The sequence below is a fragment of the Zonotrichia albicollis genome, chromosome Z, assembly GCF_047830755.1.
Source record: "Zonotrichia albicollis isolate bZonAlb1 chromosome Z, bZonAlb1.hap1, whole genome shotgun sequence".
Lineage (NCBI taxonomy): Eukaryota > Metazoa > Chordata > Aves > Passeriformes > Passerellidae > Zonotrichia > Zonotrichia albicollis.
The window spans coordinates 14,473,027-14,496,010 of NC_133860.1; the positions used below are offsets into that span (position 1 = coordinate 14,473,027).

At 45.9% G+C, this 22,984-nt stretch overlaps 2 protein-coding genes across 10 annotated transcripts in view; one reads left to right on the forward strand and one right to left on the reverse strand.

Annotated features, from left to right (window-relative positions):
• NUDT2 (nudix hydrolase 2) overlaps positions 1-22,984 on the forward strand; it is a 28,447-nt gene that overhangs the window by 2,379 nt on the left and 3,084 nt on the right. For 5 of the 7 annotated variants that reach the window (XM_014270375.3, XM_005491707.4, XM_074533450.1 and 2 more), the window contains exon 3: positions 2,402-4,288. In XM_014270375.3, coding sequence (XP_014125850.1) covers positions 2,402-2,715 — 314 coding nt within the window. In that variant the 3' untranslated portion in view covers positions 2,716-4,288. Of the gene's footprint in view, positions 1-2,401; positions 4,289-15,906; positions 16,045-22,984 lie in introns of those variants that run through there. The other 2 variants (XR_012578274.1, XM_074533452.1) reach the window with 2 other exon arrangements.
• Positions 4,795-18,144, reverse strand: LOC102071963 (uncharacterized). 3 transcript variants are annotated; one of them, XM_014270370.3, is made up of 6 exons: positions 17,763-18,144; positions 10,256-10,720; positions 7,551-7,691; positions 7,091-7,156; positions 6,476-6,566; positions 4,795-6,145 (listed from the first exon to the last, which is right to left on the reverse strand). In XM_014270370.3, the coding sequence occupies exons 1-6, from the start codon at positions 17,815-17,817 to the stop codon at positions 5,932-5,934; spliced, it is 1,032 nt and encodes a 343-aa protein (XP_014125845.2). In that variant the 5' UTR covers positions 17,818-18,144; the 3' UTR covers positions 4,795-5,931. The 3 variants fall into 3 exon arrangements, with proteins under 3 accessions (XP_014125845.2, XP_005491763.2, XP_074389549.1); XM_005491706.4 differs by having other exon boundaries at positions 10,256-10,723; positions 17,763-18,141; XM_074533448.1 differs by lacking the exon at positions 17,763-18,144 and adding an exon at positions 17,381-17,729 and having other exon boundaries at positions 10,256-10,723.

The window sequence follows — 22,984 nt, forward strand, 5'->3', positions numbered from 1 at the left end:
TAGAGGAAAGCTAAAAAAAACATCTGCTGGGACATGATTGATTGTTGTGAGAAGAAACCCTTGTGGAAGGCTCCCTGGGAACACAGTAATTCTGTACAAGTGATTTAAATTACTTGTAGGAGTTTTGGTAGGGAGCTAATTGTCTCATAAACATACATCTCACACACCTGGGATCATGGAGTAGTGTAGGTTGGGAGGAATCTTAAAGGTTGTCTAGTCCAAGCCCCCACCAGTGGGCAGGAGCATCCTCAACTAGAGCAGGTTCATGGAGTCCCATCCCACCTGGATGTTTCCAGGCATGGGGCACTCACTGCTTCTCTGGGACACTTGTGCCAGTATTTCACCGCCCTCACAGTAAAAGCAAGTCTTCCTTGTCTGTAGTCTGCATCTGCCCTCTCCTAAATGAAAAGCAGGAGCCCTTCTCCTGTCACTCCAAGTCCTTTCCAAAAGTCTGTCCCCAATTTTCTCATAAACCACCACCCTTTAGGCACTGGAAGTGTCTCTGAGGTCTCCCCAGAGCCTTCTCTTCTCCAGACTGAGCAGCCCCAACTCTGTCATCCAGAGGTGCTCCACTCCCTGATCATATTCATGGCTTCCTCTGAACTCAGTCCTGCAGGTCCATGTCCCTCCCTTGCTGAGGGCTCCAGGTGGATGCAGCATTGCAGGTGGGGTCACACCAGAGCAGAGGGGGAGAATCACCTCCCTCAACACACCACTTCAGGTTTTAGAGATCAAGCACCCCAGTCTGATGGTGGCCTGTAATAGAAGGTTGGTATTGATTGGGGGGAATTTTTTGAGGAGAAGCTAGTGAATTTTATAATATCTGTGATAGGAATGGTCTTCCAAGGTAACCCTGGGATGTGCAGTGTGGTAACATGTATGTGATGTTTACACGGATTCCATGGGGCAGCAGCCAGAAGAAGAAGTGTCTCAAAGCACACACAAAAGGCAGTTTACAGCGGCAGCTGTACCTTGTTATTTTAAAAGTTTTCTAAGCTGCTGCAACTCTTATGGGATTAAACTGGACTTGCTTGGATCCCCTCACAAGAACCTCATCAGCCTTATCTCTGCCCCTAGGACTGTGACTTGGTACTAGCTGAGGCTGATGAGAAGGGGATGTAGGGTTCATTTTCCTTCTCAATCTATTAGAACTGCACCAGTGGAACAGGTGGGAAGATCTGAAAGGATCTGAAAGCTGTGGTGTGTGAGGTGCTGCCTGCAGTCCTTTTTCTGCTCTGCAGGTAGACTGTACTGCACAAACGTGGCAACTTACTGAGCTTAGACCTGAGGTTATCAACAGGTATCAAATGCTGTTTTCTGCACAGTGGCTGCTTGAAATAAAAGTGCATTTTATATCTGAGGTGATGTCTTGTTGTAAGTGATGTTCACATTTTGATACATAGGCAAGGAAGTGAGTGGGACCTGTTGCAAAGGCAAAACAAACTTCTTACATACCCCCAGTTGTGGTTCTGAAAGGGCACTTTGAGTATCTCAGACCTGAGGAACAATTCATCTCTGCAATAAAATTATAGCTATTTGGAGCCAGCTACGTAGAAAATAGACTGACACCAGGGACAAAACAGAGATTAAACTTTTTTACCTCCCAAAATGTCCCAGCTCCTGCTGTGTTGCTTTTTTGAGGTATTGCTTGGCTTGTTCTATTTATGTTCTGGAGCTTTCATGAGAAAATCAAATCTGACATTTCTCAACAAAAGTACAAATGGCTGGGGATGTGTTATATTTATCCTTTGTTTGTAGTGGCACCTCTCATTCTGAGCAATGTAAAATAAATCGTGTATCCTAGGAGAACTACCCAGCTGTTGAAAGGACTGGCTTTTAGACTTGTTGGTTGTTTCAGAGGGGGATATTGAGGAGAAAAAGATCCCTGGCTGCCTAAATGAAATGCACCTGTTAAATGGTACACATCTGTGCCTGGTCCCGTTGTTTCTGGACTGTTGGCACAAGTAAGAGTTTTGCAGAATTGAGCCTTAAGCTTATGTGAGAGGACATGGTTGAGAGAGGATTAAGAGTCTCAGATGACTTGTCTCTGCTCTAACTGGATGAAGGAAAAATGAGGGACTCAGTCCTCAGTATAATCCAAGGTGGAGCTTTATGGGTGTAAGGTACTCCAGAAGTGGAAGAGAGTAATGGGAAGAAAAGATGTCTGATGGTGAGAGGCTGATGGAAGTTTCAGGAGGTGAGGGATGAACAGTGACCCTAAAAGCCACAAGACAAAGATAAATCAAGACATAAAGATCTGGAAAAGCAATCTCTCTTCTCCAATTTCCATTTCATCCTGTGTCAGCTACCATGTACTCTCGTCTCTGCCTCCCGGTGTTTCCCGATTAAAGCACAACATGAGTTTCCTTCCCGGAGATTTACTTTTCCACCCTCTTGGCAGGCCACGTGGACCCTGGGGAGGATGACCTGCAGACAGCCTTCCGGGAAACGCAGGAGGAGGCAGGCCTGCAGGCCAGCCAGCTCACCCTCATCGAGGGCTACAAGAAGGAGCTGCACTACCCTGTCCACGGCAAGCCCAAGACCGTCGTGTACTGGCTGGCAGAAATGAAGGACTGCAACACAGAAATCAAGCTGTCAGAGGAGCACCAAGCCTTCCGGTGGCTGAAGCTGGAGGATGCCTGCAAATTTGCAGAATATGAGGACATGCAAGCAATGCTGAAGGAAGTGCATCAGTTTCTGTGCTCCAGAGAATAAGTGGTTTTGTGAAGTATAAGGGGATTTCTTGAGGAGACAGGTGTGCTTCTTATGTTTTAAACTGAAGGAAGAATTATATGGCTGCAGAAATGTAGATTTTTTTTTTTTTTTTTTAATCTGTAGAAATTCAGTGAGGATACAAGGAGCTTTTAAAGAGAATATGCTTTTGTCTCTCCTAGCTAGCATAAAAAAGTATAGTCTGATTGAACCCTAAGCCAGAGATGTCTGCATTGAAGCCCAGAGCTAACAAAAGACTTCCTCTGTCTCTGTCTCCTTTTCTTTTTCTTTTTTTTCCCCCTTTCTTTTTCTTCCTTGAAGTGCTGAACAACCACAGGTCTTTTTGAAAAATCAAACACTTGATACATCTTGACTTGCTGATGTAAAGCTAGAGAGTTGAGAAAATGAGCATATGGGGATTTTTAATAACTAAAGCTTTCTGCAGAAGTCATACCTTGAATTTCAAATGAGGATGCAGTAGTTCTATTCCCACCTCTTCCAGTGATATGCAGTGATAACTTGTCAGATCATTTCAGATCTTTTTTTTTTTGTATCATGAATTTATGTACATCCATAATGTATACTGTTGTGAGAACATTTTCCATCCAGACAGTCTTAGTAAATGATTGGGTGCAGTATTTAAGTGGTAAATTGAACTTCTTTTGCCTTTTTATTTTAATTTTTGGATCTTTAACAGACACCTTAGCCGTAGATTTCCCATGGGGTCGGGAAGGGGTATTTAATCCACTTTCTGTGCAGGATATCCAAGCTTATGTGCAATCTTATGTCTGTTTCATACTATCAGTACTGCTATGGCTGCACCCATGCATCTTTTGGGGTAGCAGACATTACTAATGTTGGTACCAGTGTGACAGGGGTGTCTTGCATGTCACTCCATTATCTTCCAGTGGAGTTATTTAAAATTGCATATATTTACGTTTTCAAAAAAGGGGATGCACTATAAGGAGGCTTTTATATATAAATAACTGTGTATATATACACATTAAAAACTCCAGTGCTCGTCCACATTACAGTCAGGCTTTATTTTGATTATGAACACTTCTTCAGAAGTGTTCCACTCAGGAGGTGGCAGAGAGTGTAACAACCAGTGAGAGTGGGAAAGAAGAGTTAAAAGCCTCAGTCTTGGTTTTTCATTATTGTTTGAGGTACCATTTAATCAGTGCTGTGTAAACAATGGTGTTGCTGCCTTCCTGTTTATGAGCAAGATTAGCATATTAAGCTCGAGTTAGAGAGTCATTAACAAGTCATCGGTTCTGCCCATTCAGCAGTAATGAACGCAGGCACTTGATGCTGTGGAAAACACATTAGATCAGCTCCAAGCCAGTATTTCCTTTTTAATGGCACTGCTCACATAGTGCTCCCAAAGCCTGTCAAGGTTTTGGAGGGTGACTAGTGCTGTGCACTGTTAGGTGATGTGCTCCTTGGACAAAATTCCAAGGGGTGTAACTGTGATCATGGGTAAGGCACTGTGTGTGCATTTTAAGTGATTTATGTACAGAATGTATTCCCACATATTTTGCAAGTAAAATTATTCTTAAACTATTTTTTGATCCCATTTTTTTGGTCTTTGAGTTTCATTTAAAGTAGAAATGTTGGAAAGTCAGAATTTAGCTCTGATTCTTGCTGCCTGCCGGTGAAGAAAGAGTTCTGCCTCTGCCCATGTCTAATAGTAAAATATTTTCCCAAGGAGCATCTGGGAAACCCTCCAGTAAATAATTATGGAATAATCTGCTTGGCAAAGATATTTATTTCCAACCTCTATGATATTTATGCCCTAAAACAAGAGGGCTTGGTGTTTTTTTTTTTTTTTTTTTTAAGACCAGTAAAGTTTTCGGTTATAATAATATCTTATGACAGTGGACTTTTTACCATTTAAAAAGAAAAATAATTTTAAAAAACCCTCAAAAACAAACAAACAACCAGAGATTATTAAAAAACCCCAGAGATTTTAAATTCCCTGGAGAGATCTTACTTCTGCTGTAGGTTAAATAAAACTCAAGAGAAATCCAAGCTACACTGAAATAGCAGAACAGCTTAATTTAGGTCAAGTGAAAGTAAGTAAGAGATGTGAGGATACGGTTTCCCTTGATCTACTGAACAAATGCACTGACACAGCTCATACTTGTAATTTCCTGGTCTTATTGTTTCTTTCTCCGCATAACTCTTGACTTACAGCCATGATTACATCATCGCAGAATCGGAGAGAAAGAAAGCATACATTCATGAATAGTAGGAAAGCACTAAGACATTGCGGATTTCACTGAGAAAAGATCAGGATTGCGTGTGATAGTTGCAGGTAATTTTGCTCAAACAAGAAGTGTAAAGGCTGAAAACAATGTCTTACTCCTATCTAAAAGAAAAAGGACTGTATTACTGCTCTGGTGGAGCAGTGTATCTATTCATTGACTACTCCATATGATTATAGGAAATCAGAAACTGGAGCTGGAATAAAGTGGCTCTAGATGCAATATCCCCAACAAGCATGACCGACATTTCTTGCCAGTCTATATAATAAAAGAGGGTGTGTGTTATAATAAGGTTTAGTATATCCTAAATATGGAAAAGTTTTGAGAAACACATGCTCTCTCAGCAGGGCTCTTGCAGTGATGCAGAGAGGACAGTGGAGTGTTACCTTTTCAGTTAGAAAAATGACTTGCTGTTACTTAATTGACAACTTAGTGGGGATGAATATTTTGGCAGATCTCAGGAAGAGATTTTATAGAAGGCAGTGCTTATTAATTACATTCTCACACTGACAATGTAACTGATGGTCTTCTGTCTCTATTGGCAGCTAGTTTTATCTTAAAAAGAATTTAAGGATCATCAGGACTTTTGCTTTTTACCTTTTGCCTTGTCTTCAAAGATTCACTTTTTCATATGCTTAATAACTTTAATTTTGATTCCATGGGCAGTTGCAGCTGGCAGTAGTCCCAGCTTCATTTAGGGAAACCTGAGGTTTCTTATGGGTTAAAGCAGTTCTGAAATTGCTAAGCAGCATGTGCCTATACAAACCAAACAATCTACTCTGCTTGCTTCAGCCCTTGTCCTGTGCAAGAAGATTGTACTCAAGTGTTTAGAAAAAACGCCAAACTGTGCTTCCTGTCAAAACAGCAATGGCAGGGAGGAGATAGCTGTGGTGGCAGCCCTCCTGGTGGGAGCAGTGACACGGGAGGGAACAAAAGCTCTGTCATTCTGCAGCTAGTCCACTTGGTAATTGATGTTGTCAAAAAGAGGAGTGACAGTCCCGTCTTTCCACTCGATGAGGATCTCTCCCCGCCTCAGTGAGGGGGAGCGGGATGGCGGCAGGCGCGGCTGGGGATGGATCCCTCTGCGCAGAGGGGCCGGCTCCCGTAAATCAGCTCGGCTGCTGTGGGCGGGAGAGCTCTTCAGAGCAGAGAGGATCTTCTTCTTCCTAAGACAAGAGAGAAGAGAGTCACTGCACCTGCCACTTGGTTGCTTCTCCACATCCGCAACTGTAATGGCAGAACACGTGCAGGGGAGGAGGAGCCAACAGTAGTGGCTGCATTTGGGCGGGTCACTGAGTGGGATGGGTAAACTGGGTGGCAGAGAGGAGAAATCCCCAAGGGTGACACATTAGTGACCAGGCCCATCTGCTGAGAGCCAGCAACATCGGGTGTGGAATGGGGAAGGGTGCCAGGACCACGACTTTTGTTTTGAGATGTTGCAGTTTTTCTTTAAGACGCTGTTCATAGCAAAATCAATGAACCTGACTCTCACTTACTTGTTGTAGTGAACATTGAGTGTCAGTATTATTAATCCCAGTATGAAAGCCAGGGGGCTGAGGACCAGCATGGCTGTCTTCCAGTTTGTGCCTGAAAGGGTATCAGAGAAAGCATCACTTGTTTGCTGTACATATCCCTGCTCTTATGCAGTAGCCACAACTGCCACAAAAAATCACATGTAATGTCCCTGAAAAGTGCCAGATAACAGGCAAAGTGCATTGTCTACAAGATCAACATCTTACAGCTGCTTTTATACTGCACAGCATCCTTCTATTGAAAGTGGCCACAGAAGTTTTTCTTTCTTGCTATGAAGACAGTAATATCTCATGCTTCTCCACTCTGCATCTTTCTGATACAAAAGAAGAAGGGCTGGGGAAAAGCAGTAGTGTTAGCAGCTGTCTCATTTTCATGTTTTTACTATTTTTTTTTTATCTCAGGCCTGTGGAGATTTAAAAAGAGTCTTTCTGACAGGTAATTTTGTGTCCTCATTCCCTATTGAGCATCCTCAGCAGTACCCCAGGGAAATGTATCTCTGTCACAATGGGAAGGACAGAGGCACTGATGAACCTTCATCTGCCTGGTCCCTTCCTCCTCTGGCTGATCCCTGGACCTACCTGCAAGCCTGGCCCCAGTGTTTTTCCCCCGATTTCCATGTTTCTTGGAGTGGTTGTGGGATGGATCTAGTGGAAGAAGCAGAAAGACTCTGATTAGCAACTTCCAGTTGGACCAGGGGTCCAGATTCCTCATCAGGCTTCACTGTAACCACAGATCCCTTTTGTATGGGACCCAGAAAGGAAAAGGAAACTTTACTGTCACGCAGTGCTCCCCAACCACAGATAATTTTTGCTCCTAAAACAGTGGGTGGCTATGCCTCCAGGTTAATCCTGTATCACTGCTCTGCTTTGCAAGGGAGACTCTTCAGCATGTTGGGTGAAAGCATTCAGTGGCACACATGGAAATTCTTCAGAAATCCTCAGGTACTCTTCAACCACTGAAAATAGCTGAGTAACCTCAAAGTGCTGCCCACACTTTCCATCCTGCTGTTCTTACTTATGGGTTCAGAAAAGTGCTCACCCTCATTTGCTGGGAGCTGTGCCTGTTTGGTCTTTGCTGGAGACACTGTGCTGTTGAACTTGTTAGCCAGAGGGGGGTCAGTCAAGCTCACAGAAGACTCTCTGTCCACAGCATCGATCTTTGACGAATCAATGGTTTTAGCTTGGAAGGAAATAAAGCAAAGATCTGTGTGATTATAATTTATTTTTTGTATAGGAACATGGATATGCTCATTGCCCAGCAAGGAAGAGGAACCCAGCCCTGCTGGTTTGGTTCTCTGCCCTGCAGGGTGAGAAGGATGTGGTGCAGCAGCAATCACCCCCTCCTGTGCACCAAAGGCTTTCAGCTGTCACAGATATTAAAGGTGAAATGAACCTCTCAAGATGGACTCAACAACCCAAGCAGAGCTTGTTTTCTGGTGGTAGATGTGGTCGGGGATTTTAACAGTGTGAGTGCAGCACCAGATGTTAAAGGATGCTGTGTGAGGAAGAGGCAAGTGGAAGAATCATGGCTCTTAACAACACTGCAGATATAAAAATGGGATCCAAAGGGTTTTAAGTAGGCCATACCTCCTGCAAGGCTCAACACCTTCCTGTGCCCTCCAGGCCTGCTGCAGAGCAGGGTGTGTGGGCAAACAGCTGCTGCTAGAGGGGAGGCTGTGTGAACTTTGGTGTCAGCAATTCACCCTTCTGCTGCAATGATACACATGCCAGGACCAGGAACACGGTGACTTCAGGGCTCCCTGCTGCCTATCCAGACCCCATCCCACCCTGTGGCATGAGCACCCACAGCACAGCTGCACAGGTGTAATTTATTGAGCAGATAACCCACCGAAGTGTAAGCTGTCTGTTGATGATCAGGTGGAAGTTAGATGAGAAATGCCTGAGCAAATATGTAGGACTTGGTGTTGTTAGTGAGCAGTCAGAGGTTCCCTCCAGTAGACTGAACCATGGGATTGATAGGAAAATTTTGACTTTGTGTGAGACACGCTGAGTGGCACAGCCTGATTCAAAAGCTGCTCTGTGTTTACCCTCACAGCCTTATTTAGGGATCCTGGCTCCAAGGCAGCCCTGGGTTGCCAGGAGCATTGCCTTGGGGAATGAGAATGCTCTTTTCACATGCCTTTTTCCCATATCTTAAATGTTCCACGCATTTCCTAGCCTATATTTAACTAGCCTATTATGGTATCCCATTTGTATGGTCCATATTTAACTTAATGTTAAACAAACACTTGTAACTATTGTGATAATTACATGTTGACCTTCTAGTTGGCTAATTAAAAAGCTTGAGGGGAAAAAGACCACCTTCTCTACACATGACAGCCAAAGCAGCTGATGTATCTCTTTTTATTTCAAATTAGATACAGTGTCTCTGTGTCAAAAGGTTACACTTATAATCCATCTGCTTATGCCAAGCAGATACATCACATTTTTTTCTTTACTCGTTTCTACGGAGCTCAAAATCTCTTTGGGTCCATCAACCTTAAGGTAAGGAATAGCCTCCTGTCAGGGAAATAATTTTCCCTGAGGAATGTTGGGAACTTCATCACAGAGTGACAAACACTTAAAAAATCATTACAAACACCAGGTGGTTTTGGGTCTTTGGAGTGGGAGAAAGGAGAGGAGGAGAGGAGGAGAGGAGGAATGGAATGTGATTTTCAGGTCTCAGTTCTGCACACAACTTTACAAGAAAAGTACCAAAAACCACTTTTATTTGCAGAAAGGACTTGAATGAAAGTGGGAAACAGACTGGACCATGAACTATCAGTGATCAGCAGTGGGCTTCACTGGGCATGAACAAATTATCACAGCCACATCTTGGTAAAATGACCATGCCTGGTGTTTGGTAGCCTTATGTCAAACATCTAAAATTGTGACAAGACCAGGGTTTTTGCCCTTTCTGGGTCCACTGTAAAACAAAGGCCAGTGAATACTGGTGAAAGCAGTTTGGATTCTCTTCAGCAAAGGCCAAGGCCATAATTGGTCAATATAAACCCCATTTCTAATAATTTTTGATGTCATCTTCTGGGATTTCCTAATGCAAAGGGAGGGCAACACTTAAGCTCCCTCCCACTACTTGCTGTCTTCACCAGTGCCTTCATGGCTACACTGGGCACCAGCAGCAAGGTTCACTGAGGATAATGAGAACATGGAATGAAGGCTACAACTAGATTTCATTAGTGAAAGGTGCACTGTTGGAGTGCCACAGAAGAGAACTTTAATTTCAGAAACTGCTGCAATAATTTCTGATACAACTGCTTCTCAATAATACATATAAGTTTAAAAGAAGTTTTCAGCTGCCTCCAGTTGTTTTACCAAAAAAAGACATTCCAAAGTACTAAAAGCTCTTTTGAAGTCTGAAGTGCCCGACTTTGGGGGACTTCCTTGGGTGTTTTGTGCTTGGGAGGCTCAAGCAATTTCCACTATTCTTAGCTGTGGGCACCAATTCAGAAATATTTTACCCAAAGTATTTGCCTGTCCTCAGAAGTGCAGCTGGGTTTTGGAAACCTGATCATGTAAGGTTTTGGATGCCTCTGGAAAAGACTGAACAGCCACTGCTGGAAACCAGTGGTGCCAGGTAGTGGGGTTGAGCTGGAGCCGTTTGGTGTTTCTCCAGGTGGGGCCGAAGTGAACATGAGTTACAATGACATGTGCAGGCCTGGTGTTAGATGGCTTGGATGACATGAAAGTTAGATGTTATCTGACACCAAATCTACCTCATCTTACTTTCATAGATCCACACTCGTGTGTCTAGAGCTTGTGGTGTTGGTTTGCTGGGTCTCCCAGCTGCTGTCCGGGCAGCAGCACAGACGGTTTCATCTGCCAGCGTCTTCCACCTGCTGAACTTGTCCTTCTCCCTCGAGACAAACACCTTGTGGCCTCCCTCCTTGGTGCCAAGGTGGAAGCCCAAGCTCTGCAGAGTCAAATGTCCCTTCCTGCTGCAGGACCATGCCTGGCGTTCCCAGTCTCCGCAGGGCTCCAGCTTGACCAGGGCGTTCTGGCGCATCCTGTGTGCCGACAGGCAGCGCCCCGTGTGCAGGCTGACGATGGTGCCCATGTCGGGGTCCCAGCCCCACCTCTGCTGCTGGGAGTGCTCCTTGCAGCTGGCCAGGCTGATGCTGTTGGTCTCCTGGGAGGCACGGATGCACTTTTCCAGCCGGGTGTTCCTTATGAGGAAGCCTTGTCCCTCTGCTACTGCGGTACAATCAGAGCGGGGTTCAGTACTGTGCACTAACACACCCCTTTGTAAATACCCTGGGGGAGGCAAGATGTAACCCACCAGTCCTTTCCTGGATGGGCATGCCTGGATAAACAGTTCCCACAGCTTCCTAATTTCCTGGGATGACATTTCTTTGAAAAACAGGAGCATGCAACGCTAGAGGAAAATAGCAGTTACGTAACTAATGAGGAAAAACATCCTTCTAACTTGGATGATTCTATATCTGCCTATATGTATATGTATTTAATTCAGTACTTCAGTTGTTTTAAGGTAGCCATCCTTCCCTTCCTCCAGACAAATTAGTTTGAGGGATCTTTTGCCCTACCCAGGTCAAATCTTTCTTATGAAAGAGCAGCTGAAATGCCCCTCGTGCTGTTCATCTGGGGCCAACTAGGCCACCTTGGGCTACACTTTCTATTAAGTGGCTTCTTGAGGTATTAAAGCAGTGCAGGGATAAAACCACACCCCACCAGAAGTGTGTAAGTACTTGGCTGAGGCAGCTCATGTAAGTAATGAAATTATCTTGGATTTAGCACATCTGACATTGGTCTGTGCACTTTAGGAACAACAGTACCACTTTTAAAAATCCTTTAGTAGGAGGGAGACATTGCAGCTGTCCCACAACAAACACAAAATTTGAAGCAATTTCTGTAATTGCTTGTTGCTTTTAAGAGCAACAGGTCCCAACATCTCAGATGATTTAGATGGATGTCACATTAGCTGAAGGATTGCCACTGTTTTCAGTATAACTTCATCAGGCGTGGCCTGTGAATATCCTGAGCAAAAATGTTAAGTGCTAAACCATCCACCAGTGTTGCAGGTGAACTTTCTGCTGTGCATTTTATGCCTAAAATAGATGGAGAGAAGTAGAAGTTTCAAATTTCTGGACATTCTGAGAAATCTTTTAATAACAACACATTGCAACTCCCAGCTTTTACAGTGACTTTTTTTTCTCTCTTTTCCCCAGGAGACAGAATTATAAAAGCCCCATGGGCATATAGTACTGAGCAAGCATAAAGAGGACACAAAAAAGTGATGTTAGGCAAGAACACTGATTTTTATCTAAACTATTTCTGCAGAGTTTCCCCTCCCAAATGAAAAAAACGCCACAACAAACCAAAACAATACAGAGCCAATACAAGTATTTGGCTCAGTACCTGAGAAGATTAGTGACAGTATAAACAGGAGCTGGTACACAATAACAATGGTATAAACAATAGTTTAAAGGAGGTCTCATGTTTTTCTCTCAGGAAATTCTAGGGTTCTGCTAGATTAATAATGCCTTGGGGCTGTGTAAAGCAGAAACAGCTCAGGGCTTTCTGCTCAGCCTGAGGAGAGAAGCCAGAAACCAGAAACCACAGTGCTTCTCCACCAGCTCTGAGACTGATCAGTGTGTCTGCGCTGGGATGTTGACTTGCATGGATCTGTGACAGCCACCAATCCAGACAATTCCTGCCAAGCCGATGTGCCTAAATGGAAATTAAATTTCTGGGCTATCTGTGGGCAACTTGTGAGTCCTGTTCTCTTTAACCCTTTACTGAGGGCTAGGTAGAGGTAACATATTCAATGCATTTTGGGCTTGAGTTTCTGCCAGCCTCTAAAGGCAGGAGAAATGTCTCTTAAGTAATTTCCCTTAAACTTTAGGAAATTGAAATGGACTAATACAGTCCCCCCAGCCCCAGCCCACCCTCACCATTTTAACCTAAGATGTGGAATTCAGGATTCTCACATCTTTGGTTCAGCTTAACTGGGAGAAACCCATTTCCAAAGTAATGATTTGAGACATGCATTACAATGGAACAGGGGAATATGACAACTGTGCTGGGTCAGATAAAGCATCTGCTGAGCCCAGGATCCTGTCTGCAGAACTGGGCCATTAACATCTGCCAAGAGAGGAAGAGGGTAAGAATCAGACAAGTAAATAGCTCAATCAAGACAGCAAGATGCCAGCGCCTCCTTCCAAAAATCACAGAACCACAGATTTGTTGGGGTTGGAAGGGACCACTGGAGATCAAACAGTCCAATCCAGCCAACACAGGATCACCTGGAGTAGGTGACACAGGAACACATCCACATGGGGTTTGAGCATCTCTGGACACGGACATTCCACAGCCTCTCTGGGCAGCCATTTCAGTGCTCTGTATGAACTAACTCAGAGAGTATTGATGGGTATTTATGGGTAAAATGGTTTTGCCCACTACCTTTTTCAGCTCTGAAGTTCAAAGAAAAATATCATTTTGTGGCTCCATCAGTATCAGAGCTCCTTCTGCAGTTTCACAGTGTCAACTTAAGTTTTGATTATTCTTAATTACTTTGTGGCATCAGGAAGCTTAATTACTTCATTATTCATCCCTTCTGATCTTTCTGAGCACCTTCTGATACTATCACTGCTGTGATCATGTCAACTCATTCCAGTCTTGGTTCCAGCCTGTGGGCTAGGTCTCTCTCCTTCTCCATGAGAATGGAGTTTCCTAAGGGCCTTGGTGGAAGATTCTTATCAAAAGCCTTTTGCAAACACTGCCACAAGACCTTGATCTGCTCAGCACATTTGTGTGCTTACTGATACCATCATGGATGTCAGGCATGCCCAGTACAAAAGCTGCATTGACTTTTCTCATGTTTATCTGTCTGTAAATACTCTTTGCTTCTACTGACTTTCCTGATGCTGAAAGGGAGCCTAAGGACCTGGGTCTCCCTAGGCTGTGGAAGGATCCCTCTTAAGAGGGGCATTATTGCTGTAATGCAGCCCTTTGGTGTCAAGCTTGCCTTAAATAAGGGTTTAATACACTCCCTAAACATTTTTTAATGTCATCTTTAGTTTTCTGTAACTCAAAAGACATTTGGGCTGGTCCTTTGCCACAGATTATTTATCCTTTTTTTTTTTCCTCTTTCCTCCTTAAACTTCTTCTGTTGCCAATTCTGTCTGATAACACTTCAGGCTGCAGAGAGTGGCTGCCACGACCTCCCTGGCCATGTCTGAAGGAGCACTACAGCCAATAATCCATTCAGCCTTTCTACACTGTCCCACTTTTGCTCACCCATTTTGCCTTTGTACCACTTATTTACTGACCTCCTGGCCCCCACCAGCTTCCTGCTTCAGATAATGTTTGAAAAATTCTGCTGGCAGTTTTTTGTATTCTCTCTCTAGGCTGCTCATCCAGGTCTTTTTCTCATATGTTTTGTTACAGGCTTTATTATAAAGCGTGCCACAATCTTTGCTGTATTTTCTTTTCCTTTCTTGGCAATGACTCTCCATTTGAAAATTTTGGGTATTTTCATTACACTTAGAAAAGTGTTGCTGTTTGACCCGGTAGGAAATATGTGTTTTGCTGTCTGTGGAGTGCCTGATGTTTTATGTTCCCCTCTAAACAATCACCATGTTTGTTACCTGCAGACTTTGCAGTTCATGTGACTGCCAGCAGCCTTTGCTCGTGCCCCACAGATACACCTGGAGGATCTTTACTTTGAGACACACATCAGGCACCAGGAATCTTTACTCAGGAGACAAATGACATCCCAAGTCCTGCTGCCCAGTGGTCCTACAAATAAGGCCGTGAGCTCCAACATTTTAAAGAATGTTGACCTGGGAGAACCAGAGCATCCAGTGTACTCCCTGAGGATGGGACTCAGCATCTCTGGAAAATATCAGCCTTACCCTCAGAGTCCAAGTAGATGCCTGCTTTGGGCTGCTCATACTTGAACACTTTGGCCTCTTCATATTTTTAGGAACAAAATAAACAATTTCTAGCAAGGCTTCTTGATGCCAGCTCATTTGTCCTATGATACTGACACTCTGTCTGGTTACAAGATAGAAAAGCAAGCAAATACAGGCCCCTGCTTTTCTGCAGCATGACCACCCTTGGGACATGCTGTTCCATGTAGGATTAGGGGCAAAATCCATGCAACGTTCCTAATTAAGGTAATGCCACTGAGAAAGCCTTGGTTACCAGTAATCCCAGTGTGACTGGGAAAGTTTCTGCTGTTTCTAAGCATGGCCTGTGATGTCTTGATCAAAGACATTTGCAAATAGTTTGGGGTGGCATGGCCCATATTTTTTCCCAACCACTGCTCCTTTCTTAAGAATATCTTGATTTTGATTTACCAACATGGCTTCATATCTTTCCACATCACTGCAAGGTCCACTTTTTACCAAGTAGCTCAGCGAAGGTCTCCAAGGGAGCAGAGCAGCCACAGGAAAAGAAGGAAGGCTTTGATTGGAAAAAAAATCTAGAAATTATAGGAAGCAGGGGAGGTTGGTGAAGTCACCACAAAGCTGATGCAAGTGGGGAAAACCCTGGGGTGGTGATATGATGGGTGTCTACAAAATCCAGAGAGGCCTGGAGGAGATGGAGGGGTTTGACTGGCCAAGGACTGGTCCTGGATGGGACAAGGGGTGCCAAGGGAAGGCTTGCAGTGGGCAGGAAGGGGTTCTGCACCCAGGCATTGTGTGCTGCTGCTGGGGACAACCTGCACAAGCCAAGGGAGAAGGTCTGGTGGCTGCTGAAGAGTTAAATGCATCACAGCCAGGAAATCCCCCAAGTGGAAAATAGTTGGAGGCTGAAAAGTTAAAGTGGGAGCGGAAGAATTGTACAAGCTTGGCCTTTCTGCCTCCTTAGTGCAAAATGCTCAGGGCTGCCTTTTGAGGTCAGGGCATCAGGGGTCAGGGCCTGCACTACCATGGATTTGAGGGAGAGGAAGCTCCCAAGATACAGGATCAGGCCAAGATGCCAAACACATCCCCCACAGCCTCACACCCAGTGCATGGGGGTCCAGATCAGTGTTAAATGCAGTTTTATTTCAGCAGTTTTATTTCTGTACATGTAGGCACAGATCCTGCTGGTGCCTGACTTACCGCTGCCCATTGCACCTCACAGGGTCACCATTAGGTCTGGATTTTTAACAAAACTTTTTACGGAATCATAGAGTGAAATAGGTTGAAATGACCTTCGAGATCATCAAGTCCAACCTGTGAGCTAACCTAACACTTCCTCATCAATGAAACCATGGCATTGAGTGCCACATCCAGTCATTTTTTAAACACCTCCAAGGATGGTGACTCCACCACCTTCCTGGGCAGCCCATTCCATTGCCCAATCATTCTTTCAGTGAAGAATTTTTTCTGACATCTAACTGATTTTTGCCTCCTCTCTGCTTTCAGGTACTTTCCAAAGGAGCAACTGTTAGGAACGGCTTAGGAAATCCAGGATTTCAGTTTTCAGCAGGAAACCAACCCCTCAGAGGTCTGTTGAGAGCATGCATCACTGTCCTGCCAGGAGCCTTAAAACTCAGGAGGGGATGGGAAAAGTTGCCACAGTGGGATTTCAGCCCCAAGCATGAACATGTTTGTGCTCTGTGCTTTGAGCTTCAATGGGCATTGCCAGGCATTGGGAAGATGAATTCCTTTCTGCAAAAGAGTGGTGGTTTTATTGTTTTATTACTGGTCTGGCTGAAATGCAGTGGCTGATCATGTTTCCACCAAAAGCATTGCGCTAGAAAGGAAATTAAATACCCTGTGATCCTCCATACTTAACTAATAAAACAAAACCATGTGGATTGGGTTGTATGGCAGCAGTAAAAAATCACTTTATTCTAACACCAGACAAGATCCTACTTTAGAGGCTGAGGAAGAGCAATACCCTGAAGGCTGTTCTGCTCTCTGCATGCCATTATGGTATAATTTCCAGGTCCTAACCAAACCTCCTCTAACTTCTAAAAGATGCATGTGCATCATCACCCCTTACCACTACAGGGATATAACCTCAGCCTGGCGCTTAACCAGGTGAGAGACTCAGTTCACTTTAATTGGCGACTTTTGAAAACAGCAGTAGATGGAGCAGAAGTCAAACCTGTAGGAGCACAAACCTCTCCTCTTATGCAGATGCAGAGCAAATTGAGAAGGTAACTTCTCAAAGCACCCCAGGGAACGCTTCCTTGTGCAGCAAGGGATGGAAAGTAGCTGGTCAGGGACACCAGTCTGAGGTTTGTCTTTAAGGAATAAACATCCCAATAAACTATTTGGGCAGCCCAAATAGTTGTGGTCCTCTGGTCGATGGATTTTGAACAGCTCTGAGCATGCAACCTGTAAAACTGCAGGGCTGTTCTTGCTGCTTCAGGGACTGAAGGAGCCTTGAAGAACTTCAGTGATTTTTATAAATAAGTCACTTTCAACTTGACGTCTCAGTCATAGCAGCAAAATAAAAAGGCTTATTAACTCATGGACTTTTTCCATTTTTAAAGAAAATTGATTCCTCCTGATGTCCCTTATGGGATTCGTGAGACCATGGTAGCACCATTCCTGGGAAGCTGTTCCTGGGTAGCACTGCCCCAGATCTCTGGGATGATGCTCAGCAGGGCCTTCTGTTTTTTGCATCTACCCAAGCACATCAAACCAGGGCTGCTTGGATTCGAAATACTGCTGTGCATGGGCAGGATACAGGATTGGAGCGACCCCAGAAAGCAGCTGAATATCAACATGAGCTGCTAACAAATTTGCTCCATGGAGATGAGCAGTGCAGACTCTGCAGCTCCCCAGCACATCCCGCTCCCAGCTGACCACCACAGGAGCAGGACAAATACTTCTGCACTTCCCACCACCCTCTGCCATGCTGCTAGCATGCTCTGAGCTCACTCACCTCTGCTGGGAAGGAGCAGCTGGGTCTGGGAGGAACATTAGTGCTTAGGAGGTCACTTAGTGCCTGCCTCCCTCCCTGAGCAGGTTTATTCATCCTCTACTCTCAGCAGCTTAAAAGCTCTTCATAAAAGCTGCCACCATGATGCCACAGTGTCCCTGGCCCAGCCATCCCAGCACCTTGCCAGCCTGTCCCTCACTCTTCTGTACCCCTGTGTTCAATCCCATTTAAATGCTGCCCTGATTGTCCCTGTTGGCACTTGTTCTACAGCTGGTGGGTTCTTGAGCTTTGCAGCCCAAGCAACAGTTCAGCAGGAAAGCAGGTTAAAACCCGGGAGGCAGCTCTCTTCCCGCTTTACAGCTACCCCAAAAGAGGAGAAACTTACCCTCAAGCCAAGGAAGGAGGCAAATGCAGCCCAGGCTCAGCCTGAAGAGCTCCATGGTCTGCCAGCACAGCAGGGGACAAGGAGCCCCCAAAGCCTCTCGTCCACGAGGAGTGCCAGGCAGCTCACTTTTACCCCTTTCTCTGTCATTCACAGCAGAAGAACCCTGCTGGGAAGAGAAAAACTCTTTTGTCTCAGCAGTAGAGGCTTGGCAGCTGGCTTATCAGCAAAGGATCTGCTCAGACACACAGTCCTGCTCTGCAGTTGTCCCTTAGGAGAAATCATATGACGAGCCAGGCCGGGGGGGACGCTGGACCGGGATGCTCGCGGCCGCCGGGCTCGGCTGCCTAGCAGCAGGGATTGCTCCCAGCAGTGACACAGCATGCCAAGCAGGCTGGCCCTGCCTTTGCCAGGGCTGGGAGCCTAGGGGGATGCAGGGCTGGCCTGGAAAAAAAACCCCAAAGTTCAGCGGGAGTGCTCGGAGGGGCGTGGGATGTGCTGGCTGAAACCCTGCGCTTGGCCGTGCTGTCACAGGGTTGGTCTCTCTTTAGAGAGAATTATTCCTGCCAAGAGGATTTTAGGCAGAGTTCTAGCTCATGGCAGAGATAAAGCCTCACAAACCAGCTGTGGCTGTCCTAGAGCCTAGGAGAGAGATGGAAGGGGGAGTTGAGCTCCTGGATGGGGGAGCAGGCTCCTGCTCTGGGTTTACCCTGATCATCATCCTGAGGGTGCTTGGGTTGAATTTGACTTTTCATGCATCACTTTGGGCTCTGCATGGGGAGGAAACCTCACATCCCTCCCAAAGGAGAAGCAGCAAAGGCTGGCAGGTGAACAGTGGCAGGGCAAGTGAGAGTTACAATTTTGCTAGCAAGGTGTTCCCATTCAGCCACATCGTCTCAGCTCTTGTCTGTCTCATATGTTTGCTGAGGTCATTCTCACTTTAATAAACCATTAAGCCTTTTGCACAAGGACACTTAAAAAATGATGGGTTCACTTTCACTTTTGGGGTCCTGAATGGCACCAATGTCACACCTCCCAGCTCTGCCCATGAGACCAGGAGTCAGCTGGAGGGTTGGGAGTTACTTCCTTTAGTGGCCAAGCTGTCAAATAAAAATGGTGTAAATAAAAACAGTGCAGTACTGGGGTCCATACAAGGGCATGGTCTCAGGTCAGGGCCTTGCAATGGTGCAGCTCCCTCTTTGTGCAGCCCTGCGAAGATGGCTCCCAGCTTTCCCACTATCAGGGGGATAACCTGGCTTCAAACGAGATGTAGATATGGTAAAGGATATTCTACAACCAAACAAAGGGGAAGGCTGGGCTAAATTCTTGCCCTGGTGAGGTTGGTCTTGTCTGACTGTAGCCCTGTGCATAAGAAAAATACCAGCTGATTTCTTTGTGATTACTATGGGGTTTCCCCCCATGGGAACAGGTCAAATTGTGGTTAATTACAGGCATTTTAAATTTTAAAAAAATGCAGATGTTAAGTTCTCCGCTTGACTGGGACTGAAAATGCAAACACTTCACTGCATCTCCTTGGCACCAGACTGAGGAGAGCCCACAGCAGGAACCAATGCCATATTTAAGCCCTGGACAAAAGTGGTCATTCTAGAAAAGTGGTCAGTCTAAAAGCAACCTGTCAGCACAGACCAAAAAAGAATCAGTTGAACATTAGCCACTGAGATGTGATGAAACCCTAATGTTTTAGGGTTTCAGGACCCCACTTAGGCCTGATTTCTTATAGGTGCAAGAAAGTACTTGCATATGAAATTGCTCTGTAGCTTCAGAGTCCATTCTTCCCCACCCACTGGCTTTCTTAGGGAATGGCCTACCCTCATGCATACAGAGGCTTTCTTCAAATTGTTTTCACAGCTTTTCCTGGGATGTCCCTAGGACAGAGCAAGCTATTTTCCAGCTGTGGCCTCTCCCATATGGAGCAGGAGAGTCCTGTAATCGCTGACCTTCAGTCACGTAATTTCCACATCAGTTAGTCCTTGCCAGCCCAAGTTCCATGGAGCAGCCTTGTTCTTGTCTCCATCATCAGTCTGATGGGTGCATTGCTTTTTCTCATCACGCTGCAGCTCATGGTGAATTTAATCAGAGTGAAGTAATGATCAAGTGAAAGTTCATCTCCAGATTGTGGTGCGGTGCTGGCCACCACACCTTCACACACAGGGGTCACTGACCACACACCAAGTGCAGCCCTGTCTGGTGTGGGACAGGCACTGCTTTCCAGCTGGCAGAGGTAGTGGAGACAAATATTTTGCTAGCCCTAAACCTGTTGGGATGCTCCGGGACAGCACAACCTGTTACACTTTCACGCCAGCCTTGTAGCCTGAACTGGAGACACCAGGAAGAGGCTTAAAATCTGAGCTCAATTCTTTACCCTTAGTGTTATCCCATAAAAAAAATGGCAAAATTCACGCTGTATCTGCAGAGTGAGGAGGACTGGGGTTCTGGGGAGTTTGTTCAGTATTTTAGAGGTGAAATCCTCCTCTCTTCAAAGGTAGCATACTTTGGGCAAGGTGGAAATGCTCATTGGCTTTCTTTTCAGCTCTCTGGCCTTTGGCAGGTTTTCCCTGCATTGGAACCTTTGATCATAGAGATCAAATGGCATCAGATGTTTAGGAAAATAACTACAGTAAAGACCCTGTATCTCCAAGAAGGACTGCAGAAGGAAAAAGAAATTTATACATGCCAAAGTACTCCCATGGCTGAGAAGTGGAGCTGGTCTGGGATAAAGTAACAGCAGACTGAGCAGCAGACTGAGTCTGTGGGGAGCCCAGAGCAGATGCACTCAGCCTGTCTGAGAGCCTCATCTCCCACTGTGGGAGCATAATTCCACAAAAGTCCCACAGGTGCAGGCAGGAGCTGCATTGCCCAGGACCCCTCACCCTGGCAGGCACTTGGCTTCACCCATAGAGGGCCTGAAGCATCCCTCAAGGGCCCACCTGGTCCTGCCCTCATGGCAGCTCTGACTCATTGTCACAAGAAAATAGCAAGCAAGAGCAGTTCCCCTCCAAGAAAAGCCTTCCAGAATTGAGCCTCTTTATCTCTTTGCTATTGCAGGCAGCTTCCAGGAGCTTTGTCTCTCAGAGGAGCTGCCAGCTGAGCCTGGGTCTAAGTGGGAGAAAGCCCAGCTGAGCTCTGGGTGAGTACCTGGCTCATTCCTTCACCTGGCATGAGCTCAGACCGCTGACTTCATTCAAAGCAGACTGAGATGACAGCACCCTTTTTTCCCCCCATTTTCCTGTATTTCCACAGTCTCCCAGACTGCTCACATGGTTGCAGCTGTGGCACACAAGGACCTTTTCTGCCCTCACCTGTGCTTTGCTTGGTTTGTTTGAGGGGAAGGCACCTCAAAATCCCCCTGGAGCTCCTCACGAGCACTGATCCTGGTAAATAGGGTCTGATGAGCTCGGTGCCACCCGGGAGATGATGACCATTCACCCCACAGCCCGGGACAGGCCTGGCAGTGGTCACTGGGTTTCAGCCTGGGCCGCTGGCTCGGCAGATGGAGCTCCTTCCCAAGGATATGGGCAGAGCAGCTCCCAGACTGCAGAGGGATGCTGTGGCCACTGCTGGCAGCTGGGAGCAGTGCATGGACACTGTGAGCATCTTGAGGCATCAGAGAGAGACCTGGAACAGGGAACAAAGTTGATTTCACAAGGCTTTTTTTCTGGCAGCTTCAGAGGAGGAGTTTGAACAAGAAGACAGGAATGGATCTTCCAGATCCTGTTCCCGTAGCAATTAGGAATGAAAGACCTGTGCAGTAAACTCTACTTTTTTTCCCCAGTACTGAGGGACTGGAATGCTCTGGATTAGGAAAAACCTCAGGTAATGTTACTGCTCCAGACCTGAGCTGGCTTTGCAAGGCTCCAAGGGTTTATGACACTGTCAGGCTTGCACAGGGTAATCAGCTTTGCAGCAGCACTCTGTACAGGCAGAACCCAGCAATGTCTGTGCAGCCACCTTCACGCTGAGGTGAGACAAAAACCCCCCAGGCATCAGGAACCATGGGAAGCAGGGCAGAGTCCCCCAAATCAGGATGGTTTCCAGAAACAGGCCTGCTCAGAGTTGTCTGGTGGTGTGAGCTGGTGAAGGTCTCTCCATGTGCAGGGTACAGCCACAGGTTTCATAGATGGTTGGGCTCTGTGGCTGGCATGGGGTTAATATGAACAAACTGCTGCTCCAGCCCAAGGATCTGAATGAGATCCCCATGGGCCAAGGGCTGAAGCAGTGAGGGAGTCATCCCATCCTTCCCTGGAGCTATTGGGCACATCTAAAGGCCCAGACATGGGGTGAGGGATGCACTCAGCGTTAGGGCTGTATCCTCCCTGCTCCAGGACATGAGTGTATTTCCAGGTGGAGCAGGATCCCGCACCACTCTGAGGGACAGGCTCTGACTGTGTCCTTTCTCTCCACCTGCTCGTGCTGCTGCAGGTGTTCTGTAGGCGCTGTGTGCTGCTGGCAGAGATTTTGTTGTCCCTACCTGCTCCACACAGACTGGAGCAGAGCAATGTCACTTCACCCTCTGCAGCCACCCCCAGCCATTCCACCTTGGGCTAAGCCTTGTCGGGCTTGCAGCTAATCTGTGGCAGCTCATGCAATAACCTTGGCTCTCCCTCCTCAGCTGCAGAGGCAGCAGATTCCTCTTTTCTCACCCCATCTATATGCACAGAAAAAAATGGTGAGCAAACCTCTCCCTGAGTCCCTTTATTGTCAATAAATCCCCCATACACCACCCTTATTTGTCAAGTTGCTGCTGGAAATGAGAGCTAATGGGAACTGCTTTCTACTTTGCATGACTTTTCTGCGAAAAAGGTCCATTTTAAACAGTTTAAAAGGGCTTGGTAAATGATTAATCAGTTCTTGCAGCATTTGACAGGGCGGTAGTTTGTTTATGGCTTATTATGTTTAGCTACCTATGGCTCTTCCTGCTAGGACATGTTGTATAATCTCCCTAAAAGCACCTGATAGTGACTAAGTGTTTGATAACCTGTAAAAGGAACTTCAATATAGAAAACTGCTGTTCTGTTTAAAGGAAGAATTGTTTCCAGATGGGCTCTTTAAAGAGTGATGCTCTCCCTGAACCACCAGGAAGGTAAACATATACAGAATCACAGAATATTTTGAGTTGGAGGGGACCCACAGTGATCATCTTTTAGTCCAATTCTTAAGTGTGTGGCCCATACAGGGATCAAAATCATGATCTTGGTGCTCTTAGC

Coding starts and splice junctions, on each gene's coding strand:
- LOC102071963 (XM_005491706.4), bottom strand. CDS start 17,817: ATGGAGCTCTTCAGGCTGAGCCTGGGCTGCATTTGCCTCCTTCCTTGG. Junction 6,567..7,090: donor CACTGGGGCCAGGCTTGCAG/GTAGGTCCAGGG, acceptor ATACCCTTTCAG/GCACAAACTGGAAGACAGCC. Junction 6,146..6,475: donor CTCAATGTTCACTACAACAA/GTAAGTGAGAGT, acceptor CTCTTGTCTTAG/GAAGAAGAAGATCCTCTCTG.